Below are 27,739 nucleotides of genomic sequence, written 5' to 3' on the forward strand. Positions count from 1 at the left end.
TAATGCTAAACATGTAAATTTCACATCAAATCAAGTAAATCTTGAACCAAAATGCATAAAGAAATGATAAGGATTGTTTTACTAATCTTTTGATCTATTTTCGTCGTCAGAAAGGTAGTGAAAATTGTCTGAGAAAATCAATTGCACCAACTGCACGAAACGTGTGTTGGATGACTAAATGCATTGTTTTCTTTGTTTTTGATATGAAGGGCATTTTCATCTCTAAAGAATTTAGGGCATTTTGGTTTAAAATTCAAATATAGGGGTAATTTCATTTCGCACCCTTAACTTTGGGGCAATTTAATTAATTTCCCTATACATTTTTATCACATATTTTATTGACTAAACATTTATACTACAAAATCTATAATAATACCTAAAATACCCTTGTCTTCAACCTTAAAAGCACAAGTCTTAGTCAATCTTTGAACACTAAATAGAAAATATCTTGCATAAAACTTATCCTAATCCAGATCAGTATTGATTCATATAGTAGACAAACTTTGTGATTTATAGAAATGAAAATTTATTTTTCAATATTGTTATTTGTCAGTTAAATTAGTTAGAAACTGAAAAATAAAACTTGATTATGTGAAATGATTGTTTATGATGTGTTTGAAATAAAAATCAGGTAGAAAACGTACCTAAAAAAATCGAAGGGTAGAGAGATATCTCAGGGTAGGCGATTTGCTAGGAGATATCTCCTAGTAGGCGAGGTTACCTACCAGTTCTTTCAAATCTCTAATTTAATTTAATAATTTAAATTTTCAATTAAATTTAATTGGAGATATCTCCTAACCTTTGATTTTCTCCAGATATGTTTTATACTTGATTTTCATTCCAAACACATCATTAACAATCATTCCACATAATCAAGTTTTATTTTTTAGGTTGTACTATTAATATCTAACTAATTTAATTGACAAATAATAACATTGAAGAATAAATTCTTATTCCCATAAATCACAGGATTTTAATTCTAAAAAAAAAAAAAAAACATAATATAAGGGGTAGGGATCAATACTGATTTGAATTAGGATAAGTTTCATACAATATATTATCTATTTAGTGTTCAAAGGTTGATTGAGACTTGTGTTTTTAAGGTTGAAGACAAAGGTATGTCAAATATTATGCTAAACTTTGTAATATAAATATTTAGTCAATAAAATATATGATAAAAATATATATACCGGCCTAAATGATAGTATTTTTTTTAACATCCCTTTAATAGAGCTATGGTTATTGTGGAAAGTCATAAGACATAAATAATTTTGTGATTTTCTCGCAGCGATGAGAGAAAACCTCAAATAATATTTTATAAATAACTCAAGTTGGGATATTTTATATTTCCACTCAAATTTATTATCACATTGTAAAAATGATCTTTTCACAATACAACTGTATATTCATCAAAACCACTACAGAGTATTAGAAAATGAAAATATAATCTATATTTATTATGATTACATGTAATCATAAATTCCTAATTGGCATGTTAAATTAAATAGTTAAACATTATTCTATATTTATTTATTTTTAAAAGGAGTTACAACTTATTTACCTGAAACATTATAAGTAGAAAAGTTTTCTTATTCAATTTACTATTTGAAAGCCTTACAAGCTTTGTATGAGTGCAATATGTAAACTGATTTCTCAAAAAAGGGTGTCATCATAACTAACAAACCAAGCAAACAAAAAAATGGCTAACAAAAAACAAAAATGATTCCACATCCATTATTACGTGAATTTATAAATACTTCATTGTTTTACATACAGGCACAAGATTAACAATCAAGAATGGCTTACGAGATAAAACAATTTGGCATTCTTGTCATTGTGTTAACCACGACTTTCCTTTCTTCCCATTTAATTCCAACTGTAGTTTGCACAGGCACTGCCATCCCATTGGAAAAGTCAAAACTCGACGATTGGATTGACAGAAGCATCAAAGACTTTGATGAAAAGAAGACAAAATTTAATAACACAAAGTCCGCCTTGTACAGAGCTTTGGCAGCCGCAGAAGCACATGTTAAGGTGATAACGGTCAAGAAAGATGGTAGCGGAGATTTCAAGTCAGTGACTGATGCAATAAAGAGCATACCTGCAGGGAATTCACAAAGGGTGTTGATTAAAATTGGTGCAGGAGAGTACCGCGAGAAGATCTTAATTGACAGATCAAAGAACTTTATAACGCTTTTTGGGGACCCAAAAGGGTTAACAACCATTGTGTACGATGGGACGGCTGCTAAGTATGGCACATTTAATAGTGCTACAGCGATTGTGGAAAGTCATTACTTCGTAGCTGTTAATATTGCGTTTGTGGTATGCCTTTTGCTCTTTGTCTCTCTACTTTGAATACCAATGCAGTTTATAAGATTGCATTTAATGGTTGTTTTCTTCTTCTTCTGTAGAATTCATCTCCAATGCCAGATAGTAGAAGATTAGATGCACAGGCAGTTGCCTTAAGAATATCAGGAGATAAAGCAGCATTTCATAATTGCAAGTTCATAGGTTTTCAAGACACATTGTGTGATGATATGGGAAGACATTTCTTCAGAAATTGTTACATCGAAGGCACAGTCGACTTCATTTTTGGAAATGGACAATCCCTTTACTTGGTACTTTTAATTATCTCTCTCTTGATCATTTTAACTTAAATTTTCTTACACTTTACATCTTAAAAGCAATAGAAATAAGCTATTTAATTATTGTAATGTCCTTACAGAACACTACTATAAAATCCGTTGCAAAAGGGTTGGGAGTGATCACTGCAAATGGAAGGGAAAAACCGATTCAGAAAAGTGGATTCGCATTTGTACATTGCACCATAGTTGGGACCGGTGACATTTATCTTGGGCGTGCATGGAAGGAGAGTCCTAGAGTCATCTTTGCTTACACATATATGGGCGCTCTCATAAACAGTGATGGGTGGTTAAATAGCATGAGCGACAACGATAAAAAGTAGGAAACTTGACAATCTTTTTCCTTTATATAGTTAACTGAAAAATATTTTAATTATTAACAAAGCATTGAATATTGTAATTTATTTCTTAATTTGAAATTTTCGTAGGAGTGTTTATTTTGGCGAGTACAAGTGCAAGGGACCAGGAGCTATTTCTTCTGAAAGAGCAAAATTTGTGAAGATACTATCAGATAAAGAAGCTGAACCTTTTTTGAGCATGACTTACTTAAACGGCAACAAGTGGATTCTCCCACCTCCTAATGTATGAATGAATTCACGTACTAATATAAGACGTTCATGTACTTACTGCAAATGATGATAAATTGTTATTAATTATTTATTTAGTAAAATTATATATATATATATATATATATATATATATATATATATATATATATATATATATATATATTTAATTTCACAATTGAATATACTAATAATGTGTTATTCTGTAATTGAATAATTTTAAATCTATATAATATGTGTAAACTAACATAGCGGCTCAATATTTCCACTATATTCTATACATATTCTGCAACACTCTCTTCTTGAAGTTTTAAAAATTGTTTAGTATTAATTTTTATTAGAACCATGCTTACGCACTCTAAGGTTTATCTTATAAGACTAAAATGATAATTTAGAATTTAAATCTAATGGTATACTCAATTGGTTTATCTTAAAGGATTGAAATAATATTCTATATTTCAAATCCAATGACATGCATGATCCTGAATAAATTAAAAAAATTAATCCTAAATGATATTTGGAATTTATATAATCCAATATGAATTTTTTTAACATGGAATGTTTAATGAAGACTTAAACATCAATCGACTTGGTAAGTAAAGAGAACATGATAGCAACAAATTATAATGTTTTGAAGTACTAATAATTAATTTTTTGTTGTGATTAACTTAATTCCTGCTAATTTTGCCAAAGGATAATTGAAATTAGGAAAGTAGATGCTTGTGATAGCTTATCAAAGGCAATAGATCTTGTTGTCCGTTTCATTTAAAGTCAGATCACCACATTTTATAAATATGGAAAGGAAATAAAAAAGGTACATGAATTATAAAGGTATAATACAAAAAATAACAAAAAATATATTTATAAAAATGCAATCATAAAATTAGGACATGTAAAAAGTATAAGATGTGTATATACAAGTTTAATACAATACATTGTCAATAGTATAATTTTAAAAATACGACAAACATTAATAATAATTTTAGTACTTTTCATAAAACCCCTTATTAAAATTAGTATAACATTTCAAATCAAAGAATTTGGCCATTAGATCAAACAAAACACAATACATAATCAATTTTCAAATTATAGTCTTAATACTTTCAAAGATTAATACATAGTCAAGATTCAATTATACACTCCCAACATATAATATAGCTACTTAATAAATCACAATCTTGATTTCTTTTTGTTTTACATGTAGAGATTTTTTATATATGGATTAAGATTTGGCTCTAATGCAACATGATAGAGACAAAAACAGATTTATCAGACTACTGTCACTCAAGTTCAAGGCTCTTTTATAAGCAAAATAATTAAGAGTAAAGTTTATCATTACAAGATTGTTATAGTATAAATCCAATGGAATAATAAGTTTCTTATCTTGATCGGTCACCGATGTGAATTATCATTTTTAAGCATCAACAAATTGAAGGATTAAATGATGATTTGAAAGTAAGAAATAGAAACAAAAAAGAACAAAATGAGATTGTTAGAATTTTCGATTTTGAAAGAAAAGAAACACAACTTGCCATAGTTTCGGTTGGATTTTATATACTTTATGTAAAACGACATAATTTTATGTCTTGTAAAATGACATTGTTTTATTATTTGTTAAAGAAAATAATTTATAAAAAATACAAAAAAAGTATAATACAGGTTTAATACGACAATCATATAAAATATGTGTTTTATACATTTTACATTAAAAGATATGATCAAATATGTTTAAAATGATAAAATACAACAAACACATTTAATATACTAATAATATGCAAATTTTCTAACCAAGATCATTATAGAGTAAAGTTGAAAATTTTCTATAAGACTTGTTAAGTTGATATAACACAACATGAAAAAAGTTGGTCTAGGGTTGCTTTTTTTTTTTTTTTTTTTTTTTTTTGCTTGAATCAAAAGTCTAATTGTTTTTGAGTCAATCTAAAAATTTATTGGCTCATGTCCTAATTGACACAAAACTATCCTAAACTGACATGAATGTTTTTTTAATCGACAAATATTAATATATCATAATATGAATATTTGGAGATTGGCTTTGCCAATCACTAAACACTACTCAATAAGCCCTAAATAAATCGCACGTCTCATTCTCCTCTAGTCTCCACTGACCCTAGCTAGGCCAACCACAGTGACTAACTCTAACCTTAGCAGGTGCTGACCATGAACTGTGTCCAAAACATAAGAAATAAAAAACTATATAAGGAATCAAAACCAAAACATAAAAATTCAAATACCCTGTATAATAAATCAAGTCCGAAACATAAGAAGTCAAATAAATTATATAAGGAATCAAGTCAATATATAAGAAAAAAAAATCAAAACCAGTATTTCCATTTACCATTGTCTTTATCATATGATTGTGATCCATAAAGACCATGTGACAAACCACTATGAGAAGAGTTAGGCTTACTGCCTGTTATAAACATGTTTGAAGACAATGTACTTAGAACAAGAATTAGACTAAGGTAATTAAGTCTAGTATGCTTAAGTTGTTGGTATTGACTACAATAATGTTCATACACTTCCTTACCTTGTGATGAAACTTTATTATGACCCAAAGATCAACTAACACACTAATGTTCCATAATTGGAGGATAAATTGCATGAGGATTATCCATAAGTACCCATTATGATTGGTCTAAAAGCATATAAATGTTTTCACTATGAACAACTGGAAGTGTTGATGTTGAGTAGAATGGATACACTTATTGATTGCAATCTGACAAATTTCATAACCTATGCATTGACTATAATGCGCGCACAAGGAATATCAAATAGTTGAAATTTTTTACAATTATATATTTGCTGCAACAAGTCAGCAATATCAGCTTTGTGCTTGCTACCATACAACTTATATTTACACACATTGTTTGGGTTGACAAACATGTTTGCTGATTTCCAAACATGTCTTGCCACCATTTCTTTAGCCTAAGGGGAGAGTAGATGTGTACAACCATCTTAAAAAACAAAGTCATATTTACGATTAGTTAAAAAAAATAAAACAACAATAACTAACATAAAAAATTAATAAGTTTTTATTTTATTTCCAATAAGTAAGATATTCTAGTTTATGTCACTAGTAACATATTTACCAATGAATAAATATACAACTATAGTTACAATATGATAGTGCTTTCACTGAGAGCTGATGTGGTCACACCAATTTGGGATCTAGAGTGATTCCTTAGTAACAAATGAGATACAGATTGTCCTAAGAGGTATGTTATGTAACCTAAAGGTTCCCGAGTTTAAAATTATGAGATATAGGACCTATGTCATCATTGTGGGAATTTGAGGATAGACTCCCAATGATTGAGTTATGATAGGTCAAGTCAAAGGTAATTTGGCGATCATGTAAAAGATTAGTAGAGTCTTCTTTTTACAAAATGACTTTTCACTCACTTTCCTACTTTTTATGTGTGTAGATACAAGTGATTGTAGTGACTGCGAAACGAGTGGCACTCAGCGAGCTTAGAGTGGTTGGGGGATTTTCAATCATTATGTTTATGTTCAGATTTTGTACTTGAGATTTAAGACTTTGTAATTATGTTTATGCTACATATTATGTTTTCTTGATTTGGGATTATGTTATGTGTTTAGACATCCTTTGTTACGTTTCCACTTGTTTTTAATGAAAGGGTATTTTTGCAATCTTGTATGAATTGGAATCTATTAAAGTGAATGCATTCTCAAACAATCAAAGTTAGCGACATCTTCCTTTAGAAGGCAACACTTTTGGAAGGGGTGTTGCACAATCTTGTAGCTATGCAAACATGGAAAGAGAGGGATTGTGATCGGATTTCAAATGTGGTTAGGGTGTTGAAACTTAATCAACCATAATCCTAGTCAGCATTGTGTTGTATGCACTAGTAGTAGTAGTTTAACACAATTTTCTAGAAGTATTGCCCTCTAGAGGAAGATGTCACTAATTTGACTATTCGAGCATTGTTTTTATTAAAACATATAATTAAACTTGTAAAAGAATTGAATAATAACCAAATTTATCAAACTTGACAAAATTACGAAAATACGCTTATCAAGACCAAAGTCGGAAGCATACAAAAAATGTCATAGCTCAAAACATAACTGAAAGATAAAAGGAATGTGTAGTTGAATACATAAATAAACTCATTGTAAAATAATAACTCATGAAAGTTAAAATGATAGATGCCCTCACAACTCTATACCCTTTGACCATTGTTTGTCCTACAACTGTCATACTCACCTAGATCTGCACATATAAAAGTATGAGAGTGAGTAATAAAACCCTCAATAAATAAGAGACTCTACTAATAATTTTTACTTAAATTACCAAAATGCCCTTGATTCCAACCCATACCATCTCTATCATCTAGAGTCAATATTAAACTCCATAATGATAATGATAGGTCCTATTTATCAACTTTGTGCTCAAACTGTACTCTAAGAAATGTCTAGGCTATATATTTTAACTCTTAGATTGAACTATGTCGAATTTGATCACTGAGGAATCACTTCCTTGGTCCCTAGTGTGACCATAACTTTACTTAGTGGAAACATCTATATCTAGAAGCTAAAATGAAATTATATAATAGGTAGATTGAATTGGATCAAATATAGGGATTTGACTGTATCTCTATTCCATTATATGATAACTATCACTCAATTGGCTCTATTATGAGCAAGTACCATACTGTAAGTATGGTATCTTTCTGCTGATGTACCCTACTGTAGGGGGTGCAGAGAATGTGTACTCACAATGCCCCCTCGTATTGATCTTATAATGTCTAGCATGCATGTAACTCGAGCCTTAACTAATCTCTGGCTCGTACTTGCTTCCACCTTAAACTTATCTCGTGCTTGCTTAAGTCTCATCTTTTTGGTACATTGGGGACCACTGTGCATTAGAATCTCTTTACCTCTTAGGAAGAACCATAGATCCTTAGCTTAATTCCCTTTCTCTTTTCTTTATTCTATTCTAAACACATAGGGATATGCCTATTTATTTACTCTTACATGGTTGCTTTCTCGTGGCCTCTCCTTATGTGGCACTTTCATATACACACAACGTGTACCTTAGACACACAAGTGTGTGCCTTTTAGATTTTTTTTTTTTTGCACTTTCCTTTTCTGGTCATTTTTCCTACACATGGTTGTGCTAAATTTATAAATATGAAGTCTGGGTGTCCTAGTTGACTGTTTATCGATCAATGACATCTGATAGCTACTAGGTCATCAAAAAAACTTGGTTTAACTCCTGGGTACCAAATACATGGGTGTGTGTTCCATACCACATAGTGGTGTGGTGAACCTATAAATCAAAATAACAATTCTTGATCATGTCTTGAACATCTTTATGCAACCCAACTTATTCAAATCGTAATCTCACACCACTAACAACAAATAACTGGATTTATAGCTCTAACATGCCATTTGTGCCGTCAAGACTTACCAAACAACTTGTAACTCATATATACATCCATAAGTTATGCGAAGTAATAACATTCAAACAACAAATCATAATATCAGCAATTGAACCCATTAAAGTGTCATCTTAACATGCAATACATACATTTATCATCATTAACTCAAAATGGGATACTCAAGAAAACTCCGTTATTAATACCAGTATATCAAGAACCCTAACTTAGGAAATCAACTCACATTAACACAACTTTATCATTAACATTCTTGATAAAAATTACATTCAATCCATATCATTCTCATATACACAATTTCAACATAGGAGAAACTCTTCAGTCCATAATTAAACGCATAAAAATAGGTGGTAAAGAGATCCTGCTTAACTTTATATTTTGCAAATCGATCATACAAATGAGCCTTATCCTTTCAAGCTTTTCTCCTTTCCTTGTTGTTAGAGTTGGGTTGCCAAAACTGTGGGTGTTACAAGTAGACATTTAGGATGTCATTTTACATATGTTTTCATAAGACATCCATGGTGTCCAAACTAGGAGATAGGTATTCGATTGATACTATGAGTTTAGGATGAGTCATCTAGGATAATAATACTTATTGAGTAAGGGCATATGAAATACCCTAATATAGTTTGGATAGACATTTGAGATGTTAAAAAACATTTGAGAGTATGTCTCAGTTACAATAAGAAGCACAATATAATAATGAAATACTAGTTTCAGTTAGTGTTATTGTGGTACCTTGATAGGTTAACTATTTACCGAAGTATTTTTACACCCACATATTTCGTTTATACTATTTTATAGGTAGATGAGGTCAATACAAGAAGCTAGTGGTTCAACTAACCGAGTTGTATGAGGATATGCTTTGTTTGATTTTTGGTATATGTATTGTCGTTAGTTCATGTGGCTATGTATTTATGTTTGTGTGGTAGTAAGTTGTTTTAGATTTAAGTTAGGATAGTTGTGTTTGGTTAATGAATGAATTTATTCGATGTGATGATGTTGCATACCTTTTAACATGTATTTTGAGTTAAGTTTATCATACTTGTGTGTATATATGATTTATCACTATATGACTGTGAAGTTTTATGATAACATGTCTTTTTGACCCATATTTCCTTTGGTGGTATGTACTTGAAGAGGGCTAATACAAATGGTTATGTGTGGGTAGGTGGTTTGTGATTTGCGCTGTTCAAAGAGTGGGGTTGGTGATGGCAATTGTAGTGTGTTTATGGTTTGTTTTGGTGGCGAAGGTGGCAGTGTGTTTGATGGCGAATGTTGTGTGCTCTGGAATTTTAATTAATTTCCTATTACTTCCAATATATTTTATTACATTGTCAACTCTTTTAAAATTTGGGTATTTTTGTTTAAATTGCAAAATTATGGGTAATTTTGTTTAAGACCTATAAAATATCTGTAAATTAATTAATTTCTCTTAATTAAAAGTTGTCCAAGTGTATTGTTATGATTCTCTACAAGTTTCTCATTAGTTTTACTTTTATTGGATATTTAAAACAACTTTCTTTTTTTAGCTGATGAACCAGAACATTCTTTGTTTTATACACTGATTTTTAGTGCCTGTTGTGAGGTTCATTTTTATTTGTGAGTGTAACTTTGTTATGCAATTTAACTCTGTTTATTTCTTGTATTCATCTAACAAGTTAATTTACTTGTTCATATCATGAGATATGTATTTGTTATTGGATCTTAAAGGGATTTAAAAGGAGCTTGAACGAGTGAAATGCTCATGTGCTAATTTCATCATGCAATTGACAATTGGTTTATTGATTGTGAAATTTCTGTTGGACTTAGTCCCATAGATATAGGTTATGTTGTGGTTAGCCGAACTATGTAAAAATTTTTGTGTCCATTTTTGTTGTTTGCTTTTGTTTACTTCCAATGTGATTGTTGATTATGTGTCAAATATAGTTAATTTCCAAACACAATCTAAGTTAAATACATATTTAACAAACCAAGCCATATTACTCACGCAAGGTGAAACTTTCAAACATGAAAGCAACTAGATAACAATAACATTCTCAATTGAACCAAACAGGAGGGCCAACGGAAGTCCAAGACACAAATTATCTTTCCCGTTCATCCACTTCCATATGTAACATGTAGTAAATCCTAACACTGAAGCTAACCTACAGCTTGGAGTTGCTCACATCAATCACAAACCGATACCTGACATCAGATTTTGCAAGCCTCTCCATGGCTGTGTTGATTTGTTCCATCTTGATCAACTCAATGTCTGCAACAATATTGTGCTTGGCACAAAACTCAAGCATTTCCTGCGTCTCCTTGATCCCTCCTACGTCACTTCCTCCAACAAGCCTCCTCCCTGTAGCATAGCATTATGCAATTATTTTAATTTCAGGCAAGTTCATAGTTCAGAGATGAATTTGTCTGAAGAAGCATCACTCTTTTAGAGATCCTAATTTTAGTTACTTAAGGTGGGGACTTTTGAATATGTAACTTACCCAACACTAAAGGAAAAATAGGCAGCTCTAGAGGCTTCTCAGGCAAGCCCAGAGTGATCAGTTTTCCGTTCACCTTCAAAAGACTGAGTAGCGGAAGCAGGGAATGAACTGCAGACACAGTGTCAATTATGTAATCCATGGTGCCCATGGCTGCCTGCACAAGGGAAGCCGGAGCTATTAGTGATTCATAAACACCATATATCATAAAATTGATTTCCCTGTGGACTGGTTCTCATAGAATGATATGATCAGGACAACACCAGTTTTCAAATGACATTACAGAACAAATCATATGTTGACAGCTTATTTTAATTACTGAACCATAAGCAACGACAACATAAGATAGGTATTTTACACTCTTCAAAGGCCAAACATACTTGGGAAGTTTAGCAAAGACAAATAAGTTGATTTTAGTTATCAATTATCATTAATTTCTCAAAATCAAAGAGTACCAACTTTGGTTACCTTAAGCTTTGCAGGATCAGTGCTAACAAGGAATGAATCAGCACCAAGTCTATTGATTGCTTCGCTCTCCTTCTTTGGGGAAGTGCTGATGACAGTGACTTTCAACCCCATGGCCTTACCAATTTTCACGGCAACATGACCAAGCCCACCAAGCCCTGCTACACCTAAATGCTTGCCAGCCTCAGTCATTCCATAATACTTCATCGGGCTGTAAACTGTGATCCCCGCACACAACAGTGGAGCACCCGCATCAAGGGGCAGGTTGTCAGGAAAGTGGAGAACATAGTGCTGATCAACTACGATCATATCAGAATAACCTCCATAAGTTTTTGTTCCATCATGGTTAATTGAGTTATAGGTAAATATCATCTTAGGACAGTAATTCTCCAAGTCCTCCTTGCAACAGTTGCAATTCTTGCAGGAGCTCACCATGACGCCGACACCAACCTTGTCGTCCACTTTGAATTTTGTCACTGCCTTCCCAACTTTTGTCACAACACCAACAATTTCATGCCTGCAGATGAACAATCAGATATGCTAACTATGAGAAGTCCTCAGACATGCACAAGCTAGACCCTCGAAACTTAGAGAGTTTATGAAAATAGTTCACATTAATTTATCCTTTGAAATTTGAATTTCATGGTGTAAAGACAAGTTCCTTAAATATCAAAATAGCCAGAATAATCAGACATGGAATTTGGTAATTCATCAATAATTACTCTCATTCTTCATCATAAATATATCTGCAAGTAATTAAACAATCAGTACCAGCTTAACAGAAACTCTGCTGCATATCCTAACAAAGAAGTGAAGAATGAGAGTCCAATTCATAACTGTAAAGTTTTTCCTCGTTTGTCCATTTCATAATGCTTGAGAGTGAAACGAATCAATTCAAGTACAGAAGAAAAATCCAAATACTCCAATATGAAGGATAGGAGCATTCAACTGCTCAAAAACTGGATAAACTCCAGTAATCAGAGTAAGTGCATCCTTAACAAAATATTTGCTTAAATAACCACAAGCAATAGATATTGCAAAAGTCGGTACTTAATATATTGTTGAGTTTCACATTTATAAGCCAGGCCCAGATCTAGCAAACGTATACAAAATCATTAAGCCACATACCATTAACAGAATATGTTGCTATGCAACATTGACATTGAGAGATAAAGATTCTGACTCCATCAAATATCTATGTCATTACATGGATTGCAGGTTTAAAAACAGTAAAATATGTGTTGAACACTATGATTTCAAGTATATATAGGATCATACCCAGGAACGAGAGGGTAAGTGGAGACACCCCAGTCGTTTTTGCAAGAATGCAAGTCAGAATGACAAACTCCACAGTAAAGGATTTTGATAGTGACATCTTCATTGCTGTTTTCTCTGCCAATAACACAATCAAATAAACTTTGTATGAAAACAACCAAAATAACATCATCACAGCAGACACTGGCTTAATTTGCCTGAAATAAATGACAAGCTCTATTTCTAAGCACAACTGCTACCACCGAAAATATCCAATTCCATAAACCAGACTTCAATGGACTAGTTGATCCTTCAGCATAACAAAACTTAATTAAGCCATCCATTACACCAACTTGCTCAAAACAGAATAGTTAGAATCATTGATGGATCATCCTACGCTACCAGTGACATCAACAGAAAAAAATTTCAGTAAGGCGCAGCATCCATTCAACATAACATGCGACTTGATAACATTCAATCAGTAGATAAACTACTAAAAAGAAAATGTTATTAGTCCTCGCTATCAAACTATGAGATGGATAATAAGAACTGATAATCAACATCGCAATCAATGCATATTAAGTTAAATACATCATAACATTCCGGGACCATTACCGGGATTTTCTTTTCTTACAGCGTAATCCATTAACACAGCATTCAATTTATGTGAAATACAACAAAAGGACAAGTTATTCATTCAAAGAAATGATCTTTGCAGGAAAAAAAAAAAACCATTATAAGATGATAAAGCATTCACCTTAAAACATTAAATTAAAAAATTTATCATTCCAAATTATTGAAGCTCTAACAGATCATATGCATAAAAACCCATGTCAAAGATCAAAAAACAAAAACAAACAATCTAGCCAGAAGGGGCATAAAATTATTATCAAAAGAAAAAAACATTTAAATAAATTAAAGAAGAAGTACCTTCTGGAGAATGGGAACGGAGAAAGGACACCAGAGCTATCTCTGGCAGCCCAACCAAGAGCCTTTTGAGGGTGCTCTTCTTCTGGAGATTTCGACATTTTCTTTCTCTTCACTCTTTCACTCTCTTGATGGGAATAATGGAAAATGGGACACGTAAAGAAAAACCCGGAGTTTCCACCTATGTAAACAGCTAACTGGAACAGCAGATTTATAGGCGTTATTTTCTTTAATTTAAAATTATCCCATCATAATGGTTTTCTTATTATAGGAACTGCCCTGTTGCAACTGTTTTATCTGCAATTATGGGAATTTATGATGATAATTTTTACTCCAAGTTTTCATAGAAATTAAATAAAAAAAAATTGAAACATTAGTCAAAATATTAAAATTAGTTTAAGTATATGATATGATACAATTATTATTAATATTATTTTATAAATTAAGGTTTATTTTATTTATCTTTATTATTAAGGACATCAAACGTATCCATTATTCTCATAAGAATCTCTTAACATGAAAAATCATTTTTCTTAGAGAATGCGATCCAAAAGTTGTGTGGAAGGAACGACAACTAAAATTTATTTACTATTTCTTAGAGAGTATTTTCTGCTTAAAATTTCATTTTTCTTGGGCATGCCGAAAGGGGCACTTTCAAAGTGGGCATCTAAATGGGGGACAATAGATGATGGGTTAATAGAAAAGAGAGGCTTATTCAGGAAGAAAATATTATTAGAAAGGGGGTAAGGTAATCTTTGTTCTAAATAGAATATATTTGTAACTTATTTCTTTAGAAAGAGAGAGAGAGGGATTAGATGAGAATTTTAATGCAGATTTTATGGCTTAGAACTACCAACGACATTGGCTTTTAATTGGTGAAACGGTGGCACGTGGAGGCCATGCAGCAATTCCGGCAAATCATTAATAACTCTCATAGCTTGGCCTTTTTTAATTTTTTTAAAATTTTTTATGATATATAAGTAATTTATTTGTTTATATTCAAGCTCAAATACTATTTATTTATTTGTTTAATTATTAGAATTTGACATTTTCCTTCCAACCAAATTGATTATAATCTCAAAATTTCTCAATGGAGAGCACTATGAATTTTAGAAAACTATGGAGGTGACTGAAAGCACTTTGAAAGCACTTTCATTTCATCAATCTTGTGGTTGGGATAACTAATTTATGATTAGTCAGTTACAGTAAATACAGACTAAATAATTTTTTTAAAGCATAGACTGTCTGATCATAAAAATTCTTGCATTTTTTTTCATAAGAAAATAAATTTCTTAATAATTCAATCTTACACTTAAGTTTTACATTTAAAAAAAAAAGATTATAATTAAATTTCTAATAAATTAATGAATAAAAATTCATTATATCTTCAATATTCTAGGTGACCCATAAGAAAAAAAGGCTTAATTTGTCTGAATTTATATATGACCGATCAATTTTAAAGTTGATTCACCAATTGAAGCAAATAATGTGCAGCATTTTATTTGCATAGTAATGGAGTAATGTTTTAAAGTGGGCAATTTGGTGGTTGGCCATCTATTTCTAGCTTAACTTATATTTGGTCATTTGTCATACAATTAAATAATATATGTTTATGATACTACATATCATTTATATTAGATTTAATGCGGACAGATGAATCATAATATATACTATACAAACATAAATTTAGCCCCAACAGTAGAGTTTGCAATATAATGTTGACCTTTAATTTTAATCATAATTTGAAAGAATTTGTTTTTCAACCATAAACGAATCCCCCCAAAGAAAGTCTCACTGCATTTATTCACTAACTTATCTTCACACCTAACATTTAGTACCTTCAATTAAATGCATGATTTAAATGATCAGAATTCGTCATCTAATGGAATTTTTCGGTACCTCTGGTTTACAGTAACATCTCAAAATTATTACTCAAGCCATATTTATTATTCGTGACACTAATTGGAAATAATAAAATATCATGTATCACTTATGGAATTTGTCTCGAATGGATTGACAACTGCTCGTTTCGAGCCCAGCCCAAACTAGGGTTTGCCTATATGAACGGGCCAATTTTTTGGGCAAAGACCAACTAGGGTATACTGGGCAAAAATTCAATGATTGAGCCCATGTTTTTTTTTTTTTTTGTAAATTTGAACTTGAAACCCTACAAGATTGACATTGAAATATGTAATGTTTATAATATTCAAACTTCAAAATTTTAGTTTGTAATTCTTCAATTGTCATGTTTATAAATTAATAATATTGTATTTCATATTTGCCAAATAACAAATTCTAGGCAATCGAAATAAAAAAAAAAAAAACTAAACCAAATTAATAAAAATGAATTTTGAGTAGAGCCATCAATGAATTGTTTAAATGTTTTTGCATCAAGAATTATTAACAACTCACCAAATAAATTGTCTTTATGTACCATGTGTTTATTATCTTTACAACAGACTATGCATGTTTTTGTGTATCATTATACATGTATTAATGTAAGCATTAGATAATATCACAAAAAAGTCAAGTTAGTAATTATGAAGATGGAAAGAAAAAGGTAATGAAATTATATGGATATGATGATATGATAAATGGTGAAAAAAATATCTGTAAAAAAGTGGTTATAAAATTTGGATATGAAAAAAATACGAAATCTGTATATATAAGTTTAATATGACACTTTGCTAATAATATATTTGTTAAAATATAACAATATTAATAATAATTTTAGTATTTTTCACAGATATCCTCATTAAAAATAATATAATAATTCATATGTAAAATATTTAATTGACCTTTAAAACTGATATAATATATAATAAAACTATGCGTGCATATTTTTGGTACACAATTGAAGACTAGATGATGAATCATCATATGATTGAATGATTTTCAATTAAAAATAAAATAATATCAAACCACAAAACGATACATCATCTGTTTCATAATGATTTGTAGCCATATAGGTAGCCACATCACATGCCACATCATCCTTGGTTGCCATATCATATGCCATGTCATCCTTGATTGCCACATTATATGCCATGTCATTCTCTTGCATTTGGCTTGTTCTTTTCACATGTTTTATGTTTTCCACTCTACCACCCTTTTCCCATGGTCTTCCATTATTTTCCTCTTCATTTGCCTTTTTCACCCAAACTCCCTCGTACCTCGAATCTTCCTTTGACATCTTTTTTTCTTTATGTTTTAACATTGTTTTCCTTTCAAGAATTGAACGCCTTGGTCCTTCATCATTACTCTGTAACATAATATATCATATTCAAGCATTACACCATTATATGAATATGCAACAAGATTAATGAAATATCGATACTTTAAATCAGTCCATATATCATATATTAAAAGAATTACAAATATTATGAAGTTACAAACAAGCAAAGAAAAAAACAATGAAAGTTTATCTTTTCGAAGAATAATGAAGATGAAGAGTTGAGTCCAATAAAAAGAAAAACACTGATTTGGTGTAAAAAGATTATGCAAAAATTTTTTTGTTGTTATAAATATGAACCTGATGGGATGAATTAATAGAAAAAAAAGTTTTTATTTTTGTTGCATTATGGTAATTAATTAAAAATTAAAGAAACATTTTAATACTTTAGATTTGGGTATTGAAATGATGTCATGTTGGATTTCTTTAAAAGTTAAAAAAGGCAATAATTTACACGTTTAATACGTTTTGGGTTCAAAATTTCAAAAAGTTGTGCTTAATACACGAATAATTTACGTTTTTACTAACTAGGAAAAAGAGTTCTCTCTTTTAATACGTATTAATACTATGAGCCTTTGACAATTAGTGCATGCATAATACATTTTCAACAATAGTCAGTCCATGATGCTCCATACTTGTTCTAAGATAAATATATAAGGAAGGGAGTGAGTGAAAACACTCAGTAAACAAGTATGATCTATCATATGCTCAATCAATCATAATCTATCCCTTTCCTTTTATTTCTATTCAAATATAAGATTGCTTGAATCTTAAGGGCATAATTGCATGTTTTATTCTCTGCCCAAAGATGATTATATGATAATGCGTCTAGAACCTTCGTTTATAATAACTTATAACGTTTTAAAGCTATTTATTGCCAATGATATTGTTTATTGCATCTTATATCTAATAGAATTGATTATTGTAAATAATAATAATATTAATGCTAGAATAGAGGTTTTGACTGGTTGTAACATTAAGAGTTAAAGATAAGATTTAAATTTACACTATTGATTAAGGATATAGATTTGGCCTAGCAAGTAGATGAACCACCTAAGCCCAAAGACAATAGTTGAATTGAATAAAATGATCTCTATGTTGAGTGGAAGAAATCCATTAGGTCAAATTGCTTGCCATAAAGAATCCATGATCAGTTATCTCATTGGAAGTTGACCTTAAACCATAAGTATTCCATACGTATTAAGAAGTTTATCACTATGGTTACTCAAACATCTCACAATGTTGGAGATATTGGTTTAGTGAGTGGTATAGCTTTGACAAGTTATGCTAGTCATTAAAAGATTTAAAGAGTCAGTAATTATTAAAGTTTAAAAGGCATCATAAGACTCTAATTTGATTTTAGTCAAATCAAGACTAGATCTAGTTTAGAATAAGATATAAGGTATTATTAATCTGATTTCTAAATGTTATTAAATAAAAGAAAATGATAAGTCTCTTATAATAAAATTAGTTGCTCATTAAGACCAAATTATACAAGAAAGAGCAATAATAAAAAGTACTAGTCTTATTGCCCAAATAGGATTAAGAGTTTTGGATGTGAAGTTGGTTAATAGATAAAGGTTAAGTAAATGGGAGCCCATATTTAAGATTGAAAATTGTGTGGACATTAAAGTTATCAATATGGAAATAATATTGCCAAGATTCTAGGACTCCAAAATAGTGTTGCTTATAAAACTTAGTCATAGGTTTAAAGTTATGATAATAAGTAATTATGATTGAGTATCAATGGGGTAAAATAGTCAAGATGACATAGAATTTACTTAATGAATTTCCTTATATATCTATGCTAAAGTTATTTTTAGGTCTTTGGATATGAGAAAACCCAGCCTAATACATTTTGAACTTAAGGATGTTTCACTTAAGTAGAGATCTATAGTCCTGTTGAAACAGTGCTATATTTGATAAGAGTTTATTGTTACGTCATTGACCATTTAGAGTATTCTAAAGGATATTGTTTGTATTACCCTAATTAAGGTACTAAAGTGATTGATTTTAATATGAAAAAGATCTTGGACTTTGAGACTTTCAAAAGTGACACTCTTCTGTTTTAAGGAAGGTCAAGTAGATCTGTCAAATTCTGAAAATGTCCATAAGATATGAAGATGTTATGACAAAAAAAATAGTGAGAGTCAATACAATTTACATGTCTAATGGAATTTGAGATCACTTTAAATGATGTTTGTACTAAAGAATTGATAGCTAATCTCATGGTAGATGAATCAAATACAATTGACATTTGTAGCTCATTTGGTTAGAACTATGCAAGATAGATATCAAAGTTGTTATTTTAAATAGATTTCTTATGGAAGTCTATATGGTACAATAAGGTTTATCAAAAGCATAAGGAATGAAGATAATCTATGGTTAAATTAATTTCGAGATAATGGTGTCTCAGTTTTAATGAAATTTCAATTTCATATGACTTCATAAAAGAATAGATTTGACCAATATAGGAATATGAAGATTAGTAGAAGCAAATTTGTCTTTATAGTATGGTTCAATATATTGGTTGTAGTGATATTAACTTGTTTCATAAAAATCAAGACGATTTTATCCAAGACTTTTGATATGAAAGATCTTGATAATACATCAATGTTCTCGGTATTAAAATCCACTATAAAAGGACTCGTGGATTTAGTTACTTATCTCAAATGTATACTCGAAGCTTGTACTTATGAAGCACAACATGCAGAATTGCAAGGCAAGTTGTGTCCTATTGTGAAAAGAGATAAACTCGACATCAAGCACTGTGTAAAGAATGAGGTTGAAGAGGAATCCATATGAAATGTCCCTTATGATGGTGCAACCAGGAGCTTGATGAATACACAGATCTAAACTGTAATTTTTGCATTAAAGGTTTTTAATCCTTACCTTTCAAATCTAAGTTTTGATTATTGGATTGTAGTTTAAGAGGTTATGAGATACTTGCAAAAGTTCAAAATTTTGGTGATTATAAGGGTGATTTAAAATCTATTTTTGAAAATATTGTCATACTCACTGAATGAACAGGATTTGGAAAAAAAGCATTAAAGGGTAGTTAGTAGTAGCTTATTATAGGGCAACTTCTTAGGTTGTGTGGTTGAAGGATTACATTTTTGGATTATTTGGTGTCGACTTTATCTACTATAATAACAATACAATTAGATAAAAGACCACCAATAAATTAAGACATAAATAAAATATCTTACAGTCAGAAACCTTACAAAGAAATGAGACATTATAGTTACAAAAACACAAAGTTTATAAAGGTTAAACCCTCAACCAAAGGAATAAGACCTGTAGCATTTTAAAGTCATGTTGAAAACATAAGGGTGTTTTTTTATGTTCAGGGTTAGTAGGAGTTCTATATTGTTAATTTTTGATATATATATTTTTGATAATGATCATATTGACATATTTATTTATCTATGAATGTATGTGCATATATACGATTAAAAAATAATATGTGTCTTAAGATAAAGTTTCTCTTAAGTATAACAGTTTGTACGTGTATGTTTCATGAGTCTCGAGTAATGTTGAATAATAAGGTTCAAGAAAAATTATAAAGAAGATTGATAGAAACATAACACATATTTGTGATCACTTTGTTGGGTGTTCTTTCTGTTGCACTCCTAGATTTGATTTGTGTTGATTTGATTATCAGTAGCTGTGGTCAAGGACGATCTTATATAGATAGAGAACATAAGTGATACACTGGTTCATTATTAGTGATCATATTAACTGAATTGTTTATTAAAGTGTAATGTATTTTTGGATTATTTTGTTTTCTAAAATAGTGGCCACTTAAATTTAAAATGTTGATTACTCAAAAGTCAAAAATTGTTTTTTAAAATAAAATAAAAATAATTAATGCTACCTTAGTGAGAGAATATTAGAAATTTCTTGATATAGGCTAATATTAATTGTGTTTTTGGTTTAACAAAACTGAGTAATTGAATAGTCCAATGTCAATTTACAAATGAGCTTAAGTGATCAATAAAAATAAGTTCAATACACTTAAAGACTTTGATATGATGAACAATATAAGTGTGGGCCTTGAGGTTTGTTAGACCTTGATAGGAGTTTAATTAACCTAGTATAAATATTGGCTAAGCCCCTACTCTAAAACCTAATGTAGTATGCTTGCAGTATAGCTTACTCATTTAAAATTGTTATTCAGAGAAGTTTTTGGAATAGAAGACCAAGTCATATTTAGAGGTGATCTCGATAGGTAATTTTAGTGGCTTTATAAATTCAATTTGCATGGTGATCCAAGTAATACTAAACCTTAAAGTTTAATTTAGTTTGTATGCATATGTTTTATGAGTCTCGAGTCATGTTGAAAGATAAACGTTAAAGAGAAATCATAAAAAGGACTGATAGAGACATAACACATATTTGTGATCACTTTGTTACGAGCTCTTTTTGTCATACTCCTAGATTTGATGCATGTTGATTTGATTATTAGTAGTTATGGTCAAGGATGATCTTATGTCGATAGAGAACATAAGTGATACATTGGTTTGTTATTGATGATCATATTAATTGATTTGTTTATTAAAGTGTAATTTATTTTTGGATTATTTTGTTTTCTAAAATAATGGCCACTTAAATTTAAAATGCTGATTACTCAAGAGTCAATTTTTTTTAAAATAAAATAAAAATAGTTAATGCTACTTAAGTGGGAGAATGTTAGAAATTTCTTGATGTGAGTTAACATTAATTATATTTTTGGTTTAACAAAACTGAGTAATTGAATACTCTAATGTCAATTTATAAATGAGCTTAAGTGATCAATAAAGATAAACTTAATACACTTAAATACTATGACATGGGTGAATAATATAAGTGTAGGTCTTGGGGTTTATTGAACCTTGTTGGGGGTTTAATTAACTTAGTATAAATATTGGCTAGGTCTCTACTCTAAAACCTAATATAGTATGTCTGCAGTATAACTTACCTATTTAAAACTGTCATTCAGGGAGATTTTTAGAGTAGAAGATGAAGTCACATCGAGAAGTGATCTCAACAGATAATTTCAGTGGCTTTATGAATTCAGTTTGCATAATGATCCAAATGATCCTAAAACCCTAAAGTTTAATTCAGTTTGTATGTGTATGTTTCATGAGTCTCGAGTCATGTTGAAAGATAAAGGTTAAAGAGAAATTATAAAAAAGACTGATAGATACATAACATGTATTTGTAATCACTTTGTTGGGTGCTCTTTCTATCATACTCCTAGATTTGATCTATGTTGATTTGATTATGAGTAGCTGTGGTTAAGGATGAGCTTACGTCGATAGAAAACATAAGTGATACATTAGTTTGTTGTTGGTGATCATATTAACTAAATTGTTTATTAAAGTGTAATTTATTTTTGGATTATTTTGTTTTCTAAAATAGTAGTCACTTAAATTTAAAATTTTGATTACTAGAGAGTCAAAAATTGTATTTAAAAAAAATAAAAAGAACAAATGTTACCTATGTGGGAGAATGTTAAAAAAATTTTTATGTGAGCTAACATTAATTATATTTTTGGTTTAACAAAACAAAATAATTGAATAGTCCAATTAAACGATCAATAAAGATAAGTCAAATACACTTAAAGACTATGATATAGGTGAACAACATAAGTGTGGATCTTAGGGTTTATCGGACCTTATGGGGCTTTAATTAACCTAGCATAAATATTGGCTAGGTCCCTACTCTAAAACCTCGTGTAATATGCTTGCAATATAGCTTACCTATTTAAAACTATCATTTAGGGAGGTTTTTAGAGTAGAAGATGAGGTCACATCGAGAGATGATCTTGACAGGTAATTTTAGTGGCTTTATGAATTCAGTTTGCATAGTAATCCAAGTAATACTAAAACCCTAAAATTTAATTTAGTTTGTATGTGTATGTTTCATTAGTCTCAAGTTATGTTGAAAGATAAAGGTTAAAGGAAAATCATAAAGAGGACTGATAGAGATATAACACGTATTTATGATCACTTTGTTGGATGCTTTTTCTATCAAACTCTTAGATTTGATCCGTATTGATTTGATTATTAGTAGCTGTGGTCAAAGACAATCTTATGTCGACAGAGAACATAAGTGATACATTGGTTCGTTATTAGTGATCATATTAACTGATTTGTTTATTAATGTGTAATTTATTTTTGGATTATTTAGTTTTTTAAAATAGTGGTCACTTAAATTTAAAATGTTGATTACTCGAGAGTCAAAAATTGTTTTTTTAAATAAAATAAAATAAAAATAATTACTGCTACCTAAGTGGGAGAATGTTAGAGATTTCTTGATGTAGGGCAACATTAATTTTATTTTTGGTTTAACAAAAATGAGTAATTGAATAATCAAATGTCAATTTACAAATGAACTTAAGTGATCAATAATGATAAACCTAATATACTTAAAGACTATGATATGGGTGAATAATATAAGTATGGGCCTTGTGGTTTATTAGATTTTGATAGGAGTTCAATTAAACTAGTATAAATATTAGCTAAGTCCATACTCTAAAACCTAATGTAGTATAGCTCACCCATTTAAAACTGTCATTTAATAAGGTTTTTGGATTGAAAAACTAAGACACATCTAGAGATGATCTAGATAATCCTAAAACCCTAAAATTTAATCCTAAAATTTTAGCTGCTTTATGAATTCAGTTTGCTTGGCGATCTAGATAATCCTAAAACCCTAAAATTTAATTCAGTTTGTATGTGTATGTTTCATGAGTCTCGAGTAATGTTGAAACATAAAGATTAAAGAGAAATTATAAAAAAGACTAACCGAGACATAACACGTATTTGTGATCACTTTATTAGGTGCTCTTTTTGTCGCACTCTTAGGTTTGATCTGTATTGATTTTATTATTAGCAGCTGTGGTCAAGAATGATCTTATGTCGATAGAGAACATAAATGATATGATGATGTATTTTCGGCCACTTCTCTAACTCTAGCTTCCAAGTCTCTATCAAATCTCCATTTAGCTCAAGCCACTATTGAGAATGAAGAATTAGCTCTATGCAAGCCCAAAGATTTATTGCCTTTTCCACCTTGGCCTACCTTTGCTTATGGGTGCAATGCTATTACTTGGATCTAAAACTCTTATGATATAATAGGTCTTAAAGATCCAAGAAGTCCTCCTTTGAAACCCAAGTGAAGTTACAACCATTCATCACTCCATTTTGAAGCCCAAAAAGGTGCTCAAAGCCCAATTGAGAGAGTTGGACGAAATTAGATGAAAGGAAAGCTTTGGTGGAGATAAAAGCCCACTTTTTATGGAATAATAGTGACATTTTGTCTTATTGCATTTATTTAGAGCATGACGTGGCTTATTTTGTGTGGTTTAGAGTGAATTAAGGGCTAGAGTGAATTATTTTATTAAAAACCTATGTACACATATATTTTGCGGCCACTTACTCCCTATATAAAGTGGTCATGCTTTGTAAAAAAGGGTTTTTTTTCTTTTGAATGAAAATTTGAAGAAGTTTTGTTGGCTTTTTTTCTCATTTCCTTTATCAAATCATTCTTGGTGGAAGACCCCAAGGTTGGTGGAACTTTCCTTTATGTCTTGGTTACATTTTATGTTTCCTTAGAAATCCAAATTAGAGTTTGTATGTGTGTTAATTTTGATTATGGTAGAGAGTTGCAGCATAATTACCATTTCTGCCACTATATTATACTTGTAACTTGATTGCCTTACTCTACACCAATTGTGTATGTTCATAGCTTGAAAGAAATTTCATTGTGTTGTGATTATGATGAAATGAATTCGGTTGGATTTGGAGTTGATTTGGTTGGTTAAACTGCAAGAACAAAAAAATTGCTCATATCACATGAACAGTGAAAACAGTTTTTGATTTTGGTTTCTTGTTGCATGTTTGGATGAATATGCATCAGGTTTGTTATTGGTGATCATATTAATTGAATTGTTTATTAAAGTGTAATTTATGTTTAGATTATTTTGTTTTCTAAATTAGTAACCTCTTAAATTTAAAATGTTGATTACTTGAGAGTCAAAAATTGTTTTTTTAAATAAATAAAAATAATTAATGTTACCTAAGTAGAAGAATTTTAAAAATTTCTTGATGTGGGCTAATATTAATTATATTTTTGGTTTATCAAAACTGAGTAATTGAATAGTCCAACGTCAATTTACAAATGAACTTAAGTGATCAACAAAGATAAGTGTAATACACTTAAAGACTATGGGTGAACAACATAAATGTGAGCCTTGGAGTTTATTAGACCTTGATGGGAGTTTAATTAGCCTAATATAAATATTGGTTAGGTCCTTACTCCAAAACCTAATGTAGTATGCTTGCAGTATAACTTACCCATTTAAAACTGTCATTTAGGGAGGGTTTTGGAGTAGAAGACCAAGTCATATTAAAAAGTGATCTCAGTAGGTAATTTCAACGACTTTATGATTTTAGTTTGCATAGTAATCCAGGTAATCTTAAAACCCTAAAATTAATGCAATATCTTATAATATGTGCGTGGACCTTGGGCTTATGGTTGATTGATTTATTTTATTCAATTTATGCAAAAACAATCTTACATGTTTGGCCATGTATGGGTATAACTGTTATTATATAGATGTGCAATCACTTTGAATGCTTATCTTAAGTGTACATCTTGTCTATTGACAAAATTGTAATTCAGATGAGGAGTACATGAGCATATATGTTTCCATCCATAAGTGTATGTCTTTGTTTATTTTCACTATTCTAGTCCCTGTACACCTGTGACTCTGTGTCCCTTAAAATAGAATTTCATTATTCTTTGTTGAATTTTCTATGCTCTTTCTATCTCATCCAATCCAAACAGTTATAAGCATAACAACAAATAAGATAAAACCTTATATATTCTTTAATTGTATAGTTCAAGAATCAATATTAAAAGATTTCTCAACTTATACATTAACAAAGCTGTAACATTTTTAGGGTGTCAATAACTGGCAGTGTAGCAAAATTTAAAATTATAAAACTCAAACAAGCTTGAAAAACTCTAACCAGGATACTTGTTTTAAACATATGTTCATGAATATACAAAAAAACTCAAAGGATGTTTTAGGTTTATACTTACGTTGATGGCTCTTTTAAAACTTCACGTGGCTAGATAAAATATGTTATCCAACTCTTACAAGACAACACCTTGGTATCCATGAGGAGCACAAATATAAATAGAGAAAACCAAGTGAAGAGGCTACTAAGGCTCTTGACTGGAATTACTGTTTATAGTAGAATGACAGAGAATATAAAACCATCGACTAGAGTTGTTTTGTGTCTGCTTATTATTCTTATTACATGAATAACTATTGGTATGACCAAGCCTTGCACGGTTGGCACATAAATGTGTGTTGATTGGTATGGCTAAGCACTTGCATGGTTAGCACACATAAATATATCGGTTGACATGTTTTGGTACATGATGTCAAGTGACATTATGCATTTGCATGGCCGACATCATCACACCAAGTGCAAGGTTGGAACTTGATTAAGGTATAATCAAATTGAGTCATTTTAACCTATTGGTAAACCTAGTTTATTCGTGGTCTCTCTTTTGGCCTTGAACACCAAGATCGTAAACAAACAATAAACTCTTTTGAGTTTGATTCAGCTCTTTTATGTGTGTGACCTATAAGCTCTATATCAAGCTAGTAGTTTTTGAATTCAACCTATATCTAGACACAAACTAAGATTGACCTTTAGCAAAGCATTATAGCCACCCAGATGACAAAGTATTAATAAACATCTTTTAAGTTTTTATAACATCACAGTTATGTGTAATTCAATAATTTCATCAACTAATATCTCTCAAGGTTGAGATAAAAAAATGTGTCTATCTTAATGATTTCTCAATATGAATTGACACACATCAATGACTAAAATTGATTAGCCTACAACCTTATCTCATTATGACCATAAATTCAAGTAGTCATGAATGCTATTTGATACTTTTATGTGAGAAATCTTCTTTCATACTTAAGAGTGATAAATACTTTATTGATCAACCATAACCTTTATGTATCTTACATATGACCAATTATTATCTTTATAGATACCACAATTTGGTAGCATTTTAGATAGCAACAAACCATACCGATCTTTACACAAGATGTTTGGTAACCTCAAGTCAAAGGATCACATACACCAACAGTGTTCAGAGATTTTATTTTATAGACACTTGAACAACCATCTATATGAAAATCCTTTTATCGAGTTAATCAAATAAACACGTCTATAACGTTTACCATGTGTTGCACTAAGTTATCCACAACAACTTTGACACATAAGAACTGATGCCACTATTGGTGGGGTTACTTGACACTATGATAATCTCATCATCATTGTACATGCCTTAATTCATTGTAATATTAAGATAACAAACATTTCTAAAATGATCACTTAATGTGTACACCTGGTTCTCATGATCAGTTGTCTGGTACCCTTGTTACAGTTCTACTATTCTAAGGGCATGCTATTCATATAATCGTATAAATAAACAACATATGAATTGAATAACAATAAATTCTTTTATTAATGACTAATATAAAATTACATCCACAAATGTTAAATTCAATTAACTTTAGGGCACCTATCTTAACAATCTCTCATTTGCACTATAGCCAATCGGTTATTTGTGTAATGCCGAGCTCGACTACATGTCTATCATGCTTATACTGCAACAAAAGTTTTATTAGTGAGTCAACCAAATTATCATCTGTATT

General features: G+C 30.3%; 2 protein-coding genes across 2 annotated transcripts; one reads left to right on the plus strand and one right to left on the minus strand.

Moving 5' to 3' along the window:
- The first annotated feature begins 1,797 nt into the window (after nt 1-1,797).
- LOC123215250 (putative pectinesterase 63) lies at nt 1,798-3,254 on the plus strand. Its single transcript, XM_044635302.1, has 4 exons — nt 1,798-2,322; nt 2,412-2,618; nt 2,726-2,961; nt 3,071-3,254. Exons 1-4 carry the CDS (start codon nt 1,798-1,800, stop codon nt 3,228-3,230), a joined length of 1,128 nt encoding a protein of 375 aa, XP_044491237.1. The 3' UTR covers nt 3,231-3,254.
- A 7,352-nt stretch (nt 3,255-10,606) lies between these two features.
- LOC123209048 (probable cinnamyl alcohol dehydrogenase 9) lies at nt 10,607-13,960 on the minus strand. Its single transcript, XM_044626772.1, has 5 exons — nt 13,773-13,960; nt 12,867-12,980; nt 11,592-12,105; nt 11,127-11,280; nt 10,607-10,987 (listed from the first exon to the last, which is right to left on the minus strand). Exons 1-5 carry the CDS (start codon nt 13,868-13,870, stop codon nt 10,791-10,793), a joined length of 1,077 nt encoding a protein of 358 aa, XP_044482707.1. The 5' UTR covers nt 13,871-13,960; the 3' UTR covers nt 10,607-10,790.
- Between the last annotated feature and the right edge of the window lie 13,779 nt (nt 13,961-27,739).

Source organism: Mangifera indica, chromosome 1 (genome assembly GCF_011075055.1).
Source record: "Mangifera indica cultivar Alphonso chromosome 1, CATAS_Mindica_2.1, whole genome shotgun sequence".
Taxonomy (NCBI): domain Eukaryota; kingdom Viridiplantae; phylum Streptophyta; class Magnoliopsida; order Sapindales; family Anacardiaceae; genus Mangifera; species Mangifera indica.